This window comes from Nyctibius grandis, chromosome 4, assembly GCF_013368605.1.
Source record: "Nyctibius grandis isolate bNycGra1 chromosome 4, bNycGra1.pri, whole genome shotgun sequence".
Lineage (NCBI taxonomy): Eukaryota > Metazoa > Chordata > Aves > Nyctibiiformes > Nyctibiidae > Nyctibius > Nyctibius grandis.
Genome location: NC_090661.1, coordinates 78,733,040 through 78,747,948, shown reverse-complemented (window position 1 = coordinate 78,747,948; position 14,909 = coordinate 78,733,040). Strand labels below are relative to the sequence as shown.

At 35.8% G+C, this 14,909-nt stretch overlaps 1 protein-coding gene across 4 annotated transcripts in view; it reads right to left on the bottom strand.

Moving 5' to 3' along the window:
• Window positions 1–14,909, bottom strand: part of POLR3A (RNA polymerase III subunit A) — a 52,793-nt gene that overhangs the window by 21,436 nt on the left and 16,448 nt on the right. For 3 of the 4 annotated variants that reach the window (XR_011048038.1, XR_011048037.1, XM_068399230.1), the window contains exons 18-30: window positions 14,177–14,295; window positions 12,654–12,791; window positions 10,819–10,989; window positions 9,950–10,063; window positions 8,659–8,694; window positions 5,155–5,241; window positions 4,987–5,069; window positions 2,970–3,140; window positions 2,274–2,367; window positions 2,071–2,163; window positions 1,470–1,634; window positions 629–793; window positions 176–307 (exon numbers count right to left, since the gene is read on the bottom strand). Coding sequence is in view for 2 of the 4 variants with exons in the window: in XM_068399230.1 (XP_068255331.1) it covers window positions 176–307; window positions 629–793; window positions 1,470–1,634; window positions 2,071–2,163; window positions 2,274–2,367; window positions 2,970–3,140; window positions 4,987–5,069; window positions 5,155–5,241; window positions 8,659–8,694; window positions 9,950–10,063; window positions 10,819–10,989; window positions 12,654–12,791; window positions 14,177–14,295 (1,568 nt within the window). In the remaining 2 variants the exon portion in view is untranslated. The remainder of the gene's footprint in view (window positions 1–175; window positions 308–628; window positions 794–1,469; window positions 1,635–2,070; window positions 2,164–2,273; window positions 2,368–2,969; window positions 3,141–4,986; window positions 5,070–5,154; window positions 5,242–8,658; window positions 8,695–9,949; window positions 10,064–10,818; window positions 10,990–12,653; window positions 12,792–14,176; window positions 14,296–14,909) is intronic. The other variant, XM_068399231.1, reaches the window with a different exon arrangement.

The following is a 14,909-nucleotide window of genomic DNA, read 5'->3' as shown; positions in this document are numbered from 1 at the left end:
CAAGAATTAGATTGAGCATTTTGTTTGACAAGCAACAGTATTTGGTCAGCACAACTTATAATTCTTTAAACCTATAACTGATTTCCATCTCCCTAGATTACCTGTCCTTCTCAAACATTGTAAAACTAATTTGTAAACAGGCCAATGTAACAGTCAGAAAAAGCATAGTACAAACCTTGTAAGTCATTAGATCAGACAGCAACATAACATGTCTCCTGTCAATGCTCATACCATGGTTCACCATTGTATACTGGATCTCATTGATAATGGTCGTTCGAGCAGCTTCAATTCCTAGCGTCTTCTCTACCTACATAAGACATTATGTTAGATTAGTGAAGAACCAAATGCTTGGAGCAAGTATATTCTGGAACAAATAACATCTGATGTTAAATATACTCTGTTTCCATTACTACCCTTTTGCATTTCTCCATTTTAAAAATATTTATAGAAAAAGCTTCTTTGAAGTGAACAGTGCTGCCACTTGAATTATTCTCTTGTGTTAATGTATTCTAACAACTATTAGTGAAATCAGGCTTGATTAGATATCAACTGCTGTATCTGAGCACAAACAAGCACCTGTAATAAAGAGGCTATGGGGAAAAACCCACAGTACCCCTTTGAACATTACCTCGTAAGTGTTGTTAGAGGATGTTTTTGTTCCCTTCACTCCGTGAGTAGCCATAACAGCTCGCAGATTATCACCTTCAACTAGAAGTTTGTATTTTTCCTTTCCACTTTGTTCATCAATATGAATGACAGCTCGGGAAACCTCTGGTATACCTTGCACTACAACCTTCACAAAACAAAAAAAACTAATAACTTTGATGTGTACAGTAATGCAGTATAAAAGGGTAAGCCTTATCAGCATTCAAACCTATATAGAAGCTCCAGTCTTTGGAGTAAATGCTCAGTTAAAATACATATGAAATAAGATTTCCTGCTCTTAAATACACTAGGGCAGATGTGACATTCACACTGTACTATGAACTTTACTCACTACCTACATTTTACATCTTATGCCAGATATCCTCAGACTCAGACTTGGGTCTCTGAATGGTGGTAGATCCACACAATGGAAAGGGCATCCTGCCAATAGTAAGGTTCAATTATCACTATTTTTAAAATCCAATTTCTCCTCACAGAAAGATGCAAAAATGCCAGATACTGTCATGTGGTTCAATTCTAGATGCAGCTGGAAGAAGATGCAACTATTTCATACAACTGCTCCACTTGGAATGCTTCACTAAATGTTGTAAGGAAAGTATTGACACTTCAATTTTATTTATAAAGATTACTAACGGAGGCTTTGTTTCAGCTGTAAAGCAGTAGCATTGCAATCTAAGAGTTATGGACTCAGCCCATCTTCATTGTCAATACTGACAAGAATTATTTTGTCTTCCCACCACAGAACCCCAAATTATTACTACTGATTACCTCCCACAAAAGCATAAGACAGCCTTTGTTTTTACCTTTGGTAGTTCTTCCTTCAGGGACTGCAATACATAATACATTGAACTCTTGCTATTTTCACGAGGGGTCACACATACAACTGCTTCTCCATGGACAGCAACATCCCCAGGCTTTACCCTGAGTTTAGATATGCAAATAGAGTAGCGCACAGTCTCTGCATTCACCTGTGGCAAAAGTCAGCCAGCATACATTAGGATCTCTCTCTTCACATATATAAATCTGTTCACATACATTCAGCGGGCTTTCAACAGAATATAAAAAAAGTGGAATGCAGAAAAACAAAAAAAAATTGTTACTCTTATAAATTGCATGCAATACTATCCTATGCTGAGGGTATTGGCCTATATGTTAACTAATGGACAGAAACAGCATCCTTGTATTTAGCAAGACACCAAGAAAGGAATGTATGTTCTCTCATTTCCAAATAAAGGAAAAATTATGCACTTTACAAGGAAAAAAAGGGAAAAAAATCCAGATATAATCCTTTGTTCACTTTTTTTTTTTAACTCCCACTGATCTGATTTCTGTTTCTGAGATAGGATTAAGAGACCCTTTGGAACTTAGACAAGGCACATTCTGCATAAGAACTGAACAACTCACCTCTAATCTCAGTAGTCTAATGCGCTCTAAAGACAGCTTCACTAGGATGAAACAATCATCTGGAAGAAAAACTTCCTCAATATACTCTGAAATCTTGAAGAGATAAGGACGAAATAGTTAGCATGTGAAAATGGTTAAAATGCCCCATAGCAATTGGCTAATGTTTACATTTAAAGCATTAGCAACAATACAATTTTTCCTACCTCTCCTAATAAAGTTTTCTCAATTCTTCCTTTAACCAGACGGGCAAAATCAGGATCATCATCTTTGTCCAACTGTGCTGTTATAATAGGGGTGCTACAAAGAATAAACACACAAAAAAAAAAACCAGTAAATTGCTCAGCTAGATTACAGATGGCAATTTGAATTACAGCTTGCCTTATGGAACCTATCTCATAATCTAGAGTAGTATTTAATAAGATAGAGACTTTCAGCTTCCTCAGGTACATTTAAGAAAATTACTGTTCGTGTACTTCAGGCTGGTAAAAACAAGCACATGCACAAGAAATTATAACACAACAACTAGTGACTACTTTCATGGCATACACTATTCTAGTATTATTTAAGTATGACTTCATGGATACCTAGGAATAGGTATGCTTCAACTACCGCTAAACACCAGAAAGTTTCACGATATGAGACACCTAACAGAATATTAACCTTAATAAGTAAACCACTTTATCTCATTTGATATTCAGAAAAATAAAACTTGTCTCTCCTCTGGCCCTAAGTATCACTTACTTGGAAAGACATCAGATTTTTCTTGTTTGGCTATTCCACGGATTCAGTGTTATCTAGTACGTTACTGAGAACAGGGAAATGCTATCGCACATTGCAAATTTATCCGTCAGGTTTCACTTAAGCAAAGGGAAATAAACAAAACAAAACAAGGTTAGTACCTAATAGCCTTTGAAGCATTAATGATTTCTTTGATTCTTGGTACACCCAAAGTAATGTTCATTGAAGCAACGCCAGCAAAATGGAAAGTCTTCAGAGTCATCTGTGTGCCAGGCTCACCAATGCTCTGTGCACAAAGAGCTCCTACTGCAGAACCAGGCTCCATCTGTGCCCTGATAAAAAAATTATCTCATTAAAAAAATACAGAAAGAGACATAGAACTCAAAAAGGCATAAAATCCTATGCAAGCAAAGGCAGAAACTATTCTGGTAGATGTATGAGAAGTTTGTTAATATTTTTTTTCTAATAAACAAATATAAGAGAAGTTAAAAGGTCACCAATACTCAAGACACTGATCTCATGCAAGGCAAGAAGATGCCCTGTCATATAGGCATTCCACAGATCCCGTATAACATCCATAACAGAAAACAAAACGCTTGTCCTCTTCCTCCTAAGCATCAAGCAGTAGATTCAGGATTCCCCATTCAGGGAAATTCCATACGCCAACATTTCCAAAACTCCCCTTTATATATTTAAGCATGAGAGACCTTTATTAAGTCTTCTTTAAGAAATTATTATGCAGATTACCTTTTAATCAGAACAAAATACAGCTATTAACGCCTTCCTGTTTTCATCTTATTCAAAAGCCCTATACTGATGACCTACTTTCCCTTCAAGATATGCATGCAATGGGCTCATTCTCACATTTGCCCCTTTCTAAAATTTATGTATGCTGGGAACTGGCCGCCCTTATAGGACAAAAAAATGAAGAGCACTACACTATATTATGCGATCTCAAAATGAGACATGAGGGTTTGTTTACATTCTCCACTACAATTTTGTTCAGAACCTGCAGTTAGCATTCTTTAGCTTGCACAGAGTACAATGTGATCTGCTTTTCTAGAGCAAATGTAACCTCTGAACTTAAGGCACAATACCACTTCCTAAATCAATCTAACTTGTAGCAGCTTCTTGCATTTTCCTTGATGAGCTCTTACCGAGTAAAAATACTCTCTAATAGTCATTTAGATTGTAACATCTAAAGGAATTAATTCTGGGTGACCATAAACCAGAATTATTTAAGTAGAGATTATTGTTTTCACTATTATTTGGAGATCTCTTCACATTCATGTCACACCTACTCAAAAATTGCTAAAATCCCAGCAGAGAGATTTCTCCTGGTAAGATGACAATAGTCTATAAAACAAAACCAATCATCACAGCAATTAAATCCTTTCCAAGGGTACCATCCTTCAGTTGTCAGATCAGCATAATATAGTATGCTAAACCAACCTACCGCAGTAAAAGAAGCAACTCATGTTTAAGAACACTTAAGACAAACGTACGCAAGTAATTCTAATAACTGAAAGCAGAAAATTGGTAATTGCTTTAAAATAGTTACATTAAGAATTTAACATATACATGAATTTTCTAGAAAAAGAAAAAATATTAGTAAACAATTGATGCAGGTGAGCATGAGGCCACAAATGGCTGCATGCCAGTGAACAAATCCAAGCAGTCTAAGTAAATGAAAGAACTCTCAATGGATAATAAAGAGTTGAAAACATCCACACTATCACTATCTTGTTAGAGACCAAGAATAACAAACAAAAGGCTCCTACAAGTGCATAACAGATTCAAGAACATGTTAGCACAAAGTGTGACGTAACTCTTCACAGACTGTGTAGATCAAGAATAACTATCAAGATTCATATGGATTTGAAACTGATCTATTGAGACATTATTTTGCATGGACTCTTTGGAGGTTTGGACAATCTCCTGCAAGAGGGGGAAGAAGGAAACACGTCTGCCTTAACAAGCCCACCTGTAGATGGCAATCCTTTCTCTTGCAATGTTTATATCATTGGGGCCAACTGTTTCTTATTCTTTAATTGTATTGCATTCACAACAGAACCAACATTCATACAGTAAAAATAGCAAAATTCACCCCTAGATTGCAAACAAAGCAATTTGGGACAGGGGAAAAAACTGAGCTAAAGTAACAGGCTACACACTCACCTCATGTATTTGTCCCTACAAGTCTCTAGAAACTTCTCTAGTTGTGTTGGAGTAATCCTATCCAACTGATACAGAACTCGTGGCTGAAAAGAGAATAGAATAGCTGGAAAAGCAATAGCTTATAAAGATTTAAAATAACCACATAGTAAACCCCTTGAAACTATTTACCTCTGTTGTGCCATTGTCATTAATGCCATACTTGTCCCTAGTTTTTTTTATCTTCTCAGAAACACCTTTGATGAATTTTCTAATTTCCTGAAATTACATTAAAACAACAGTAAGCAAAGACATGGTCTTCATATTGAAGGCTTCAGCAGTAAGCTATTTGCTTAGAGCTCCAAATGGAATGTTTACAATAATAAATTAACAATGCACAATATGAAGAGAGGAACACCAAAACTTAGACGCACATATACACTAGAATTTAGCAAACCAGATTCACTCTTGTGTAACCACAAATTAGTAGCAGTACATGAGGAATATGGTCCATGCTGAATAAAAGCATCCTTCCTGAGCACACACTGAAAACTTTGATTTGACTTTGGTGGATCCTTCCTACCCACCACTTACTGAAACAGATTCTACCATCAAAAAAAAAAAACAACCAACATCTCAAAATTCTTATTTTCTCTGTATACTGACACAAACACATTCTCACTTATTTCCCAGTACTGAAAAATCAGTCAAAGTGGAATGACTGGCAAGAGATGAAGTACATAAAGGACACCTGCTGGATAGATTTCAGAGATTCAAGATGTACTTTGAGGGGTAAAACCCCCTCAAAATTGATATATACACATCAGTCTCTACCTAACATAGTTCAAATAACTTCTCTATGCTGTGGAGAGGTCTTGCAGATAATTGCATTTAACATGCAATAGTACCTAAGCCTTTCACTCTCTTACCAGGTTTACCTCAAAAATGTTCTAGTAGTCTTTACTGGAACATACATTGAAACAATACTGTCAGAAAAATATCCAACATTTCTATGAAACATCCTTCGGGCATTACAGTTTGGATATAGATATGTACACTAGAAGTCACGAAATATGAGGTCTACAATTGAACTTTTCTATAAAAGTGGACTCTGCAAGTCATTACCATAACACAGGCTTATCAAAACCAAAATAAAAAAAGCAATAGGAAATCTGTCCCATCTACTTTAACAATGATTTAAGAAAGCCTCCATGGAGGAGTGAATAGTTTGATTTTTAGAGTTCTTTTAAACCCTTTCCACTTCATTAATCCTGCCTGACAAACAGGTTGACAGTTCTATAACATCACCTCTTCTTCACTCAGTACTGAACTCTTTCCAACAGCTGCAGTAGCCAGGCACTGAAAATTACTTGCAATTTTTCTTTTTTTAAACTGCATTAATAAATCATTATCAAAACACTTCTATTACATCCTAACAGAATCCTCAGATTCTCAAAATAACAACACTTTTACTGGTATTCAAGGCGTTTTCAGACAGTACCTTATTTTCTGTGAATACTAGAACAAAATTCAAATGAAAGAATCAGCAGAAGTGTGCTGCTGGAATGGATGCTTCAAGTTGTTTCCCCACTTGGATGACAACAGAATGCATTCATACATTTCTGCCCCTTTTGCCCTGCAGTAAGTTATATTAATTAATGAATGAAATACTTCACCATTTTAAAGGTTTCTGACCCTGAAATCTTTGCATAAAATAGATAATTAGACTTATTTCCCCAAATAAGTGTTAAGTAATAATGTGGAATTAGAAAAAATAATCTTTTTACTACAGGTGCATAAAAATAAGGAATATTGCAGGACTTGCAGAAGATCACCCAGAACATTTGATCTAGAGAGGAAAAAAAAAACAATAAGGAGAGACTGTAAAAGTAATTCTGTCTTGAAAGATGCTTCTTTTGTGGCGGGGCAGGAAGGAAGGAGTGGAAGGTGAAGAAGGCAGAAGGTGTAACACTAACTTCTCCCAGCAGAACACTTAAGACTATTTCCTTTTAAATTTTCACCTACTCACATAAAACCAGGAGACAGTAATAATAACTGCACCACCACCAACTTCTCAAAAGAAGTTGTCATACTGGCTGAAGATTTAGTCATGTGGTCATATGGAGAAAGGGCAGACTTAAGACCAAAACAGCATACAGGATTGCAAATAGCTTTATGGCAAACTACTTATGTCAACTTTTCCTCTTTGACAGTCCCCGAGTACCAAAATACTTTAAAAAAAATCTCCAGCATACTAAATCAATTGTTATATATAATTCTGAATTGTAAAAATAAGGTACTCAAATGATACATTATTTCCACGCACTAGAACCAAAAAAGAAAGGTGAGAAATAATCTCTGAAGAGATTTATTTTTCATTGTCAAAAGTTTTATTCATGCACAAGAACTAAAAGAGAAAATGACTTATTCCTTTCAACTTTCAATTATCTGTTGGGAATTCATCTAAACTATGGATTAATTTATGCCACAAATAGAAAGAAAATGTAGCTTAGCTGTTTGCTGAGCCTGTCTCCATGGAGTTATCTTCAGCGCAATACTGTCCTCTATGAGCACAGCTATGTAACTTCCAGAGCAAGCTCAAGAAACCATTAGTTCTCTCACATAGCCTATACATATGAAGTCTTTTAGTTTGGATCTGTTTAACAAAAAGGCACCAAACTGACTCAATAAGTTGTGGCTCAACATGGGCCTTGTCAGCTCCTACAAAGCCGATGTTTAGTCAAAATAGCAGTTCAGGGTATAAAGCCTGATCACTCAGGTGTTTGCATCATGTTTCCCAGCACTTAAACTAGTGGGATCATTTATATATGTGAAGCACTGCCAATATAAGAATCCTCACAGTTAAGAAGCAAACTGAAACGCAGAGTGGTACAGACAATCCCAAAGATTCACCAATAATCCATTCAAGTCCAGACGGATCCATTAGGTCAGCTCTACATATGCCACCAACAACTGGCTGTGTGCTGAGCCCTTTCGATGTTTGCACCACAATCCCCAGTACTCATATTATCATCTCCAAAAAAAAACAGAAAAATGATTGAAATTTTTTTAAAATTGTGAGGGTTTCTAAAGATTTTCTCAATTGCAGTAAGAAAACAAAAATTCCCCTTCACCTGTATCTTAATATATTCAAACACATTAAAATATTAACATGACTGAAACTGTGCCAGCCAACAATCTGCTTTTTCATCAGTTGAATTCCCTCCAGTGCAGAGTGCAGGCAGAATGAAAGCTAGTCTGTTTGAAAAAGGCTATTTAGACATACTGTTTTCTGGACAAGAGTGGATAAATCCATTACAGGAACCTCCTGGTAAAATAACAGCAGTAAGAAATATCTCTGTTCTGGAAGGGAAAATTGGAGGAAGGGACAGGAAAACAACAGAAAAACAGGCTAATATCTCTAAAGGCTGAAAGAATGAGTTTTAGAAAAGAAAGTCATGTACTAAAAGAAAGCTTCCTCAAAATCCTCAAATTTAACTACGGGGATTAATGAATGTGTCATGTTTTTCACCATTAAAAAGGAATTGTGTAAATTACTGTGATGAACACCTACATTATAATTTAACAAGCAGTAATGTATATATGCTAATCAGTTACTTCAGCACTATACACACATCTTTAGCTAAAAAGCACTAACATTAATGCTCACACAGTGCACACACATGCTACAATTACCTCATTATATTTTTCATAACCTGTCTCAGTTAATGTCTTCAAGGATGAACAGAAAAAAAAAGAAAAGGAAAGAAGAAAATGTAACAGTATCTAAAACTTTAAAATCTTAAGTTAAGCTAATTACCCTTAAGGTGATGTAGCCATAGCTCTGCTTCTGAAATTAATAGCAATTATTTAGATTTTCTTGATGTGATTAAAGAGATGTACACCTCAAAGAACAGCTTCATCTCCAACCTTTGATATTAGTACATTGCACATTTTTTTCCTTCAGAGATGCAGTTAAGATTTACAGCATATTTTAAGTATGGATATAATTATTTTTTCAACTCTGCTCTAGCAATGGAATTGCAAATCAGGTTCATAAACAACTGCTTACTGGTTTTGTCACCTTCCTCTCTGAAGCACTCTGATCTATTAAAAAGAAACCCTTCAAAAGCAGGTTGCTAAATTCATGTTGTTCTTATCACTGCCACTAATCAGAAGGTTCATCAAGGTAACAGCTTTACATGCCCACAGGCAGCTTAATTCTATAGTTTTTATCCCTGTCTCCCAAAGTAGTCTTAAGTGTGGCTGCTCTCTTAAATATTAAAATAGTTTAAGAATCTTTCAAACAAATTGACTTTTACATTTTGAAGTGCAAGCAGCCATGTGAACATTCACATCCTTAAAAGAGATCTAAGTACTCCCCAGAAGATAAGCCCTGACCAGTAAAGCACTTCACATGACAGAAGTTTTTGACAGAAGTTTTTTGCTGAGTTAGTATCATCGGAAAGCAAGGTAAACAGGTGTAAGTGCATAGCTGGTGTTTCCATTACAGGAAAACTACCAAATGAGTAAAAACAGTTATTCAGAAAGTTGATAATATCAAAACATGTGCATGATAACAGAGTATGAGACTCAGTCCTAGTGGTTTCATCCAGAGTCAATGAGTACTATTTAATTTCTGACATCCCAGGGAAGCACATAATTACTGTACCATCTTGCTATGGAGAGAAATTCCAGCAAGATCTCAGATCAGAGGCACCTTCTACTCAAAAAATCACTAGATTTTTCTCTCATTTCTAAACTTCCTGTGGTGAATGTGAACAACTACCACAATAAGAATTAAAATTACTAGTACTACCTCCCCGCCCCCTAAGCGTACAGAAATATATTACTGAAAATACTACGCCTGCTACTAGTGCATAGAATTCAGCCATTGCCCCTACAGATTGATAAAACCATTTTACTCAATTTCCTTGATTTATAAGCAAAAGCTAATCACAGTGTGATACGGAAGTGAGATAGTTACCTGCAGAAAACTGTCTCGGCAGCAAAGAAATTCATTCTTCTTCATAATGGACTCAGATGTTAAGACCAATTCATTTTTACTAAGGGCTGGTTCACTTCGGCATGGATATACAGCCTTAAGAGGAAAAAATTAATTACTTCTTCACATAAAACATACGCACAAAAGCTTCATTGTAAAGACACAGAATATAGATACCTAAAAATTGACTGACAGCATTCTTTAGTTCTGTTTTGGTTGGGTTTTTTTTACTATAAAATATCAGACTATTGTGAAGAGAAGGTCCACATACACCTCTACTTACTTAAGTAAATCTGAAATTATACACTCACATTAGAGAAATCTGAACAGTTATTTCAGCAAAAGGCTTTTATCTTTGTTGAGGGAGGGAGGAAAAAACCAACCAACAAACAAACAAACCACAAAACCAAAACATGCCATTCTTCAAACATCACAATATATCCAGAGTTATTCAACAACATATGAGGTCTCTGACTTAAGAAGCAGTTCAATACAAAGTACATGCATGTCTTGATTTAATAAGGAATTACTTTGTGTAATATAAGTCCAATCCAGGACCCAACTAAGCCAGTAATAATTTATCTAGTGAGTTGGATATTAGGCCCTAGAACTACATCTAAGCACAGAAGAAAATTCTATTTTTCACAGTTTGGTCCTAGATTCTCTGTTCTAATGTAAAAAAATATCTATAACTCTTAGCATACACATGCTGAAGACTGATCAGGACCACCCAAAAAGGCAACTGAAAAATAAATTCTTCAACTGAAACAATCCTCCCCATAATTTATTACTTCCTCCTATATGCTTAATAGTCTTCTCACACTTCCAACAAAGATTTCAGTAATCCTTACTCTGATATTGTCTAGAACGCGCTTGAATTCCAGCGGTTCATCCTTCCCTTCCATGGCTGCAGGATCCAAGCCATCTCCTCCATAAATAAACTGTATAATGTCACCAGTAGAACTTCTGACTGTCAAATCATACTGCGAGCAGAGATCTTCAAGTGATTTTACCAGTCGCCTCTGAAGGGGGGTGTGGGGGAAAGGTGCAAGAAAAGTAAATGAGATCTTTTTAAAAATAGTTATTGATTTGGATTACAAAAAGTATAGAAACTGGACTCGGGAAATAAATCTGATGCAGTGATTAGCAGGCATGAAAACTTACTTTAAGTCATACATTATCCCTAGGGCTTTAGCATACGTTCCCGAGAACACGAAAACCAGCAATAATAAAATTTAAAGCAACAACACAATTCTCCACATTTAGAAAGTCCATCATAGGAAACCTAATGCTAAGCTGCAAGAAACTGTTATAGTCTGAGGAATTTGTTTGTTTTTTTTTTTTTTTTAAACAGAATATTCATATTCTTCCAATCAGGTTTATTTTTCAAGTGATACAACACTTCTTGCATACAGAAGCAAAACCAGTCAATGATTATTTTCACTGACAAAAAAGCGAAGAGCTCATCCGTCAAAGCCAGTAGGTGCTATTTTTCTACCAGTATTAGCTACTTCTCTTACTTTAATTCATTGTGTTGGGAAATCTCTTTACTACCATTTTCCTTCCTCCGGCTCCAAAAAAGAAGGCATGCTATGAAGCATTAATAGTTAGAAACGTTTTGACTTGAAACATGGACTTCATTGTTCTATGAAAGTAAATTAGCTCACTAAAGAATACAAACTGGTAATTTTTTTCCCTAAGGAGGAAAAAGGTAAGATGAAATAAATGTTAAGATTTTTTTTTAAATTCCAAAGTCCAAGTGCTACAATTTATTCATGTTGGGTGAAAGTTGATGAGGAAAAAATATTTTGCAGGTTGCTTATTATATTTATATATATTTCTATATACTTACACACATACAAACATTATCCCATTAGTTTGGGAGACAGATGCTCTAATTAGTCACCCACCCCAAAAGGAACTGATTTCAGTCTTTGTAGAGCTACTTGCATATCTCTGAACATGTCCCCATCCCCAAATTGTCTTGGCTTTTCTACTGCCTGTTACACCGGGAAGAGGACTATACTTAAAATAACACTTAAATATTTTCACTGAAGTCTTAAGACTGCTCATAATAGCAAGAAGCTTTATTGGAGGCACATTTGTTTTCACATGATACAGCCAAAGACATTAACAGCTTACAGAACTTTAAGTCCAAGTCTATATGGCCAAGCTGCTTGTTACCTAAAGAGGACAGATACTGAAAGGGAGCTTTAGCCATATTTCTGTCATCAGACTATCTTTTTTTACATAACCCAAACCAAAGATCTGTGTTTCCTGCTTCTCATTGTTGAAATACTGCATCTGAAAAAGCACCCACAACTCAAATCTATGTTATTATGTCCAGACAAAACTTCCATCATTCACATGGGTTTTAGGAACACACATTACATAGAAAGTAGTCCTCAGTAATTCCATAAAACAAGGGCTTTTCTCACCCATATTCAAGAGGAAACAGCTTAATACAAGCATGTTGCTGTACAATTGCCTGAGGTCTCATTTACAAACCTCCGGTCTACTGGAGACTAGAGCAGAGTCACGTATTTCACAGTATAAATTACTCTATTATATCAAAAACACACACACATAATGTACGCACTTCTCCCCCACCCCTCACCTCAATATGCACATAAAAAATAGCCTCCTTTTGCAAGACTGACTAAACTCCCACTCCACTGACAGTTACCTGCATATATCCCGTTTCGGCTGTTTTTACAGCTGTGTCCACCAGACCTTCTCGACCAGCCATTGTATGAAAAAAAAATTCAGTAGGAGTTAACCCAGAATAGAAGCTATTAGCAACAAAGCCTTTTGCTGCTGGGAGCTACAGAGAAGAGGGGAAAAAAAGGTTTAATGCAATGTACATTCTGTATGGGTGTTACAGAAAAACACACTGCATGTCATGTAAATTCTTTCAGACAGTTAGCCAATACACACACAAACACAGAGCAATTGTCTGAGCTGCATTTAGCTCTGAAGTTCAATGTTTGTATTTTAGATCTGAATGAAGGCTTCAAAACCCTTGCCTAGTTCTTCCAAACTAATCTAATAGACTTTCTTTCTCCTACAAGCCTTGTCGTGCTTCTAGCTATTCCTTGCAAACGCTACACCAACTTCTAACACTTTAGCCTCCCTTAAAGTTGCAAATGTTGAAAGGGAGATAAGAATGTTCATTTTGCAATAGTATAGCAAAAGTATTTTCAGCGCTGAAGACTAAGGAATCCAGAAAAAATATGACTGCAGGTATGTACATAACTAATTTTTTTGAATGGTTTGCTCTCGCCTCTGAGAGGAGTTCTTGCCAGTGAACTTTATGCAGGCATCCCTTTAAGTCAAATAAAACCAAACTCCCCTCAAGATCACATAGAACAATGTATAGACTACAAAGAGGTTCATCTTAGAAGATCACTTTTTGCTGTTATTTAACAGGTAGTGCTTTCTAAATCAGTAAAAAAATGCTAGAATTAAAATTTACTTTTCCTTTCTCATTTAATCCATGAGGTATTTTTTCTTCTTTAATTTATTCGGGAAAGAAAAGATTTTACATTACAGAACTCAGAAGGTGTAATTTGGACATTTAATAACAAATGCAAGTGCCATGGCTACCATCTGACACTTGAGTTACCTGACTAACACACTAACAAGACTGATGGCTGGTACCTACAACCTTCTCTACTGATCATTAGATTTCAGATAGCCGTTTAAAAAAAATGAGTTTCACTGAATTGTATTAACAATACTCCGTATTGCTTCATGTAGAACAGAAATCAAACACAGAACATGTAGATTAGCCCATGATAGCTATCCCAGTGGAAAAAAAAAAAAAACAAGACTCCAGAACGGTTTATCTGGCATGTTTCACCTGTCTAAAGATACCAACACATACCCAGCAGTTGTCCTGAACACAAGACTTGAACAAATTACTTTCAGGACTCTGAAGAGAACCAAAAATGTATCATCAGACTTTAATTTTACCAAATTATAAAGGTCTAAGCAAGGCTTATCTGTAAAAATTCAAGCTAACTGGACATCCTATGGCAATTCACAACACTACTGTTAACTCCCAAATCACATTCAAAACATTTTACATTCACCATATGTGATCCTTTCCTTCACCATGTCATGACAGCACATACTATCATGTGTCCTTCTTGAAATGGTTTAAGGCAACTTGTTTCACTTTTCTTTACAGAAAACATACAGAATTACCTTAGAATGCTTCTCAAAGTGAGGCAATGATCTGTTCTCAAATCCGTCAGGAACTCGGGACCCACTGATAGCCTGCTGACCTACACAAGCAATCATCTGGGATATATTAATGAAGGAGCCTGAAAAGAAAGAAAGAAAAAAAAAAACCTCACTCACAAACGAGGAATACTGGTGCTCCTCTGATGACTCAGCTGTCTCCACTTCTATGCAGATCTATTATTTAGCTTATGCATCAAAAATGCATTTAGAATTGCAACAGTTGAAGAAGCTTTTCTGTTACTTGTTCTGTTCATTTCAGCATTTATGCAGAGACTGACAACTAAGACTATAATGTAGCTAACAACTCTTTTAAAATTTTTTCCTTTGGTTCATAGACATTCATGCCACCACTATTTGACTACAGTCCTTATATTATCCTGTTCTATGGATTGTGTTTTATACAACCCATGATCCTAACCTACATATTTTGCTTTAGAATTTCTTCAACAAACATATTTTAACAATATGTTTTATGAAGGGTTCAGTGCCTACCAAGATTTCTAGAAGTCCCAGAGAATTAAGTCACTGACTCAGAAGTTTTATTTGCCGAACATGTTTGCAAACAATGCCTTTCACCCCCCAAAATTATGCACTTAACGTAATCTTCTTAGATTTAAGCATTTCTTTAGAAATACAAAATGTTACCCTGAGGTTTTCCACAATTTATTAGAGACAGGCAAATAAAGGCAGAGAG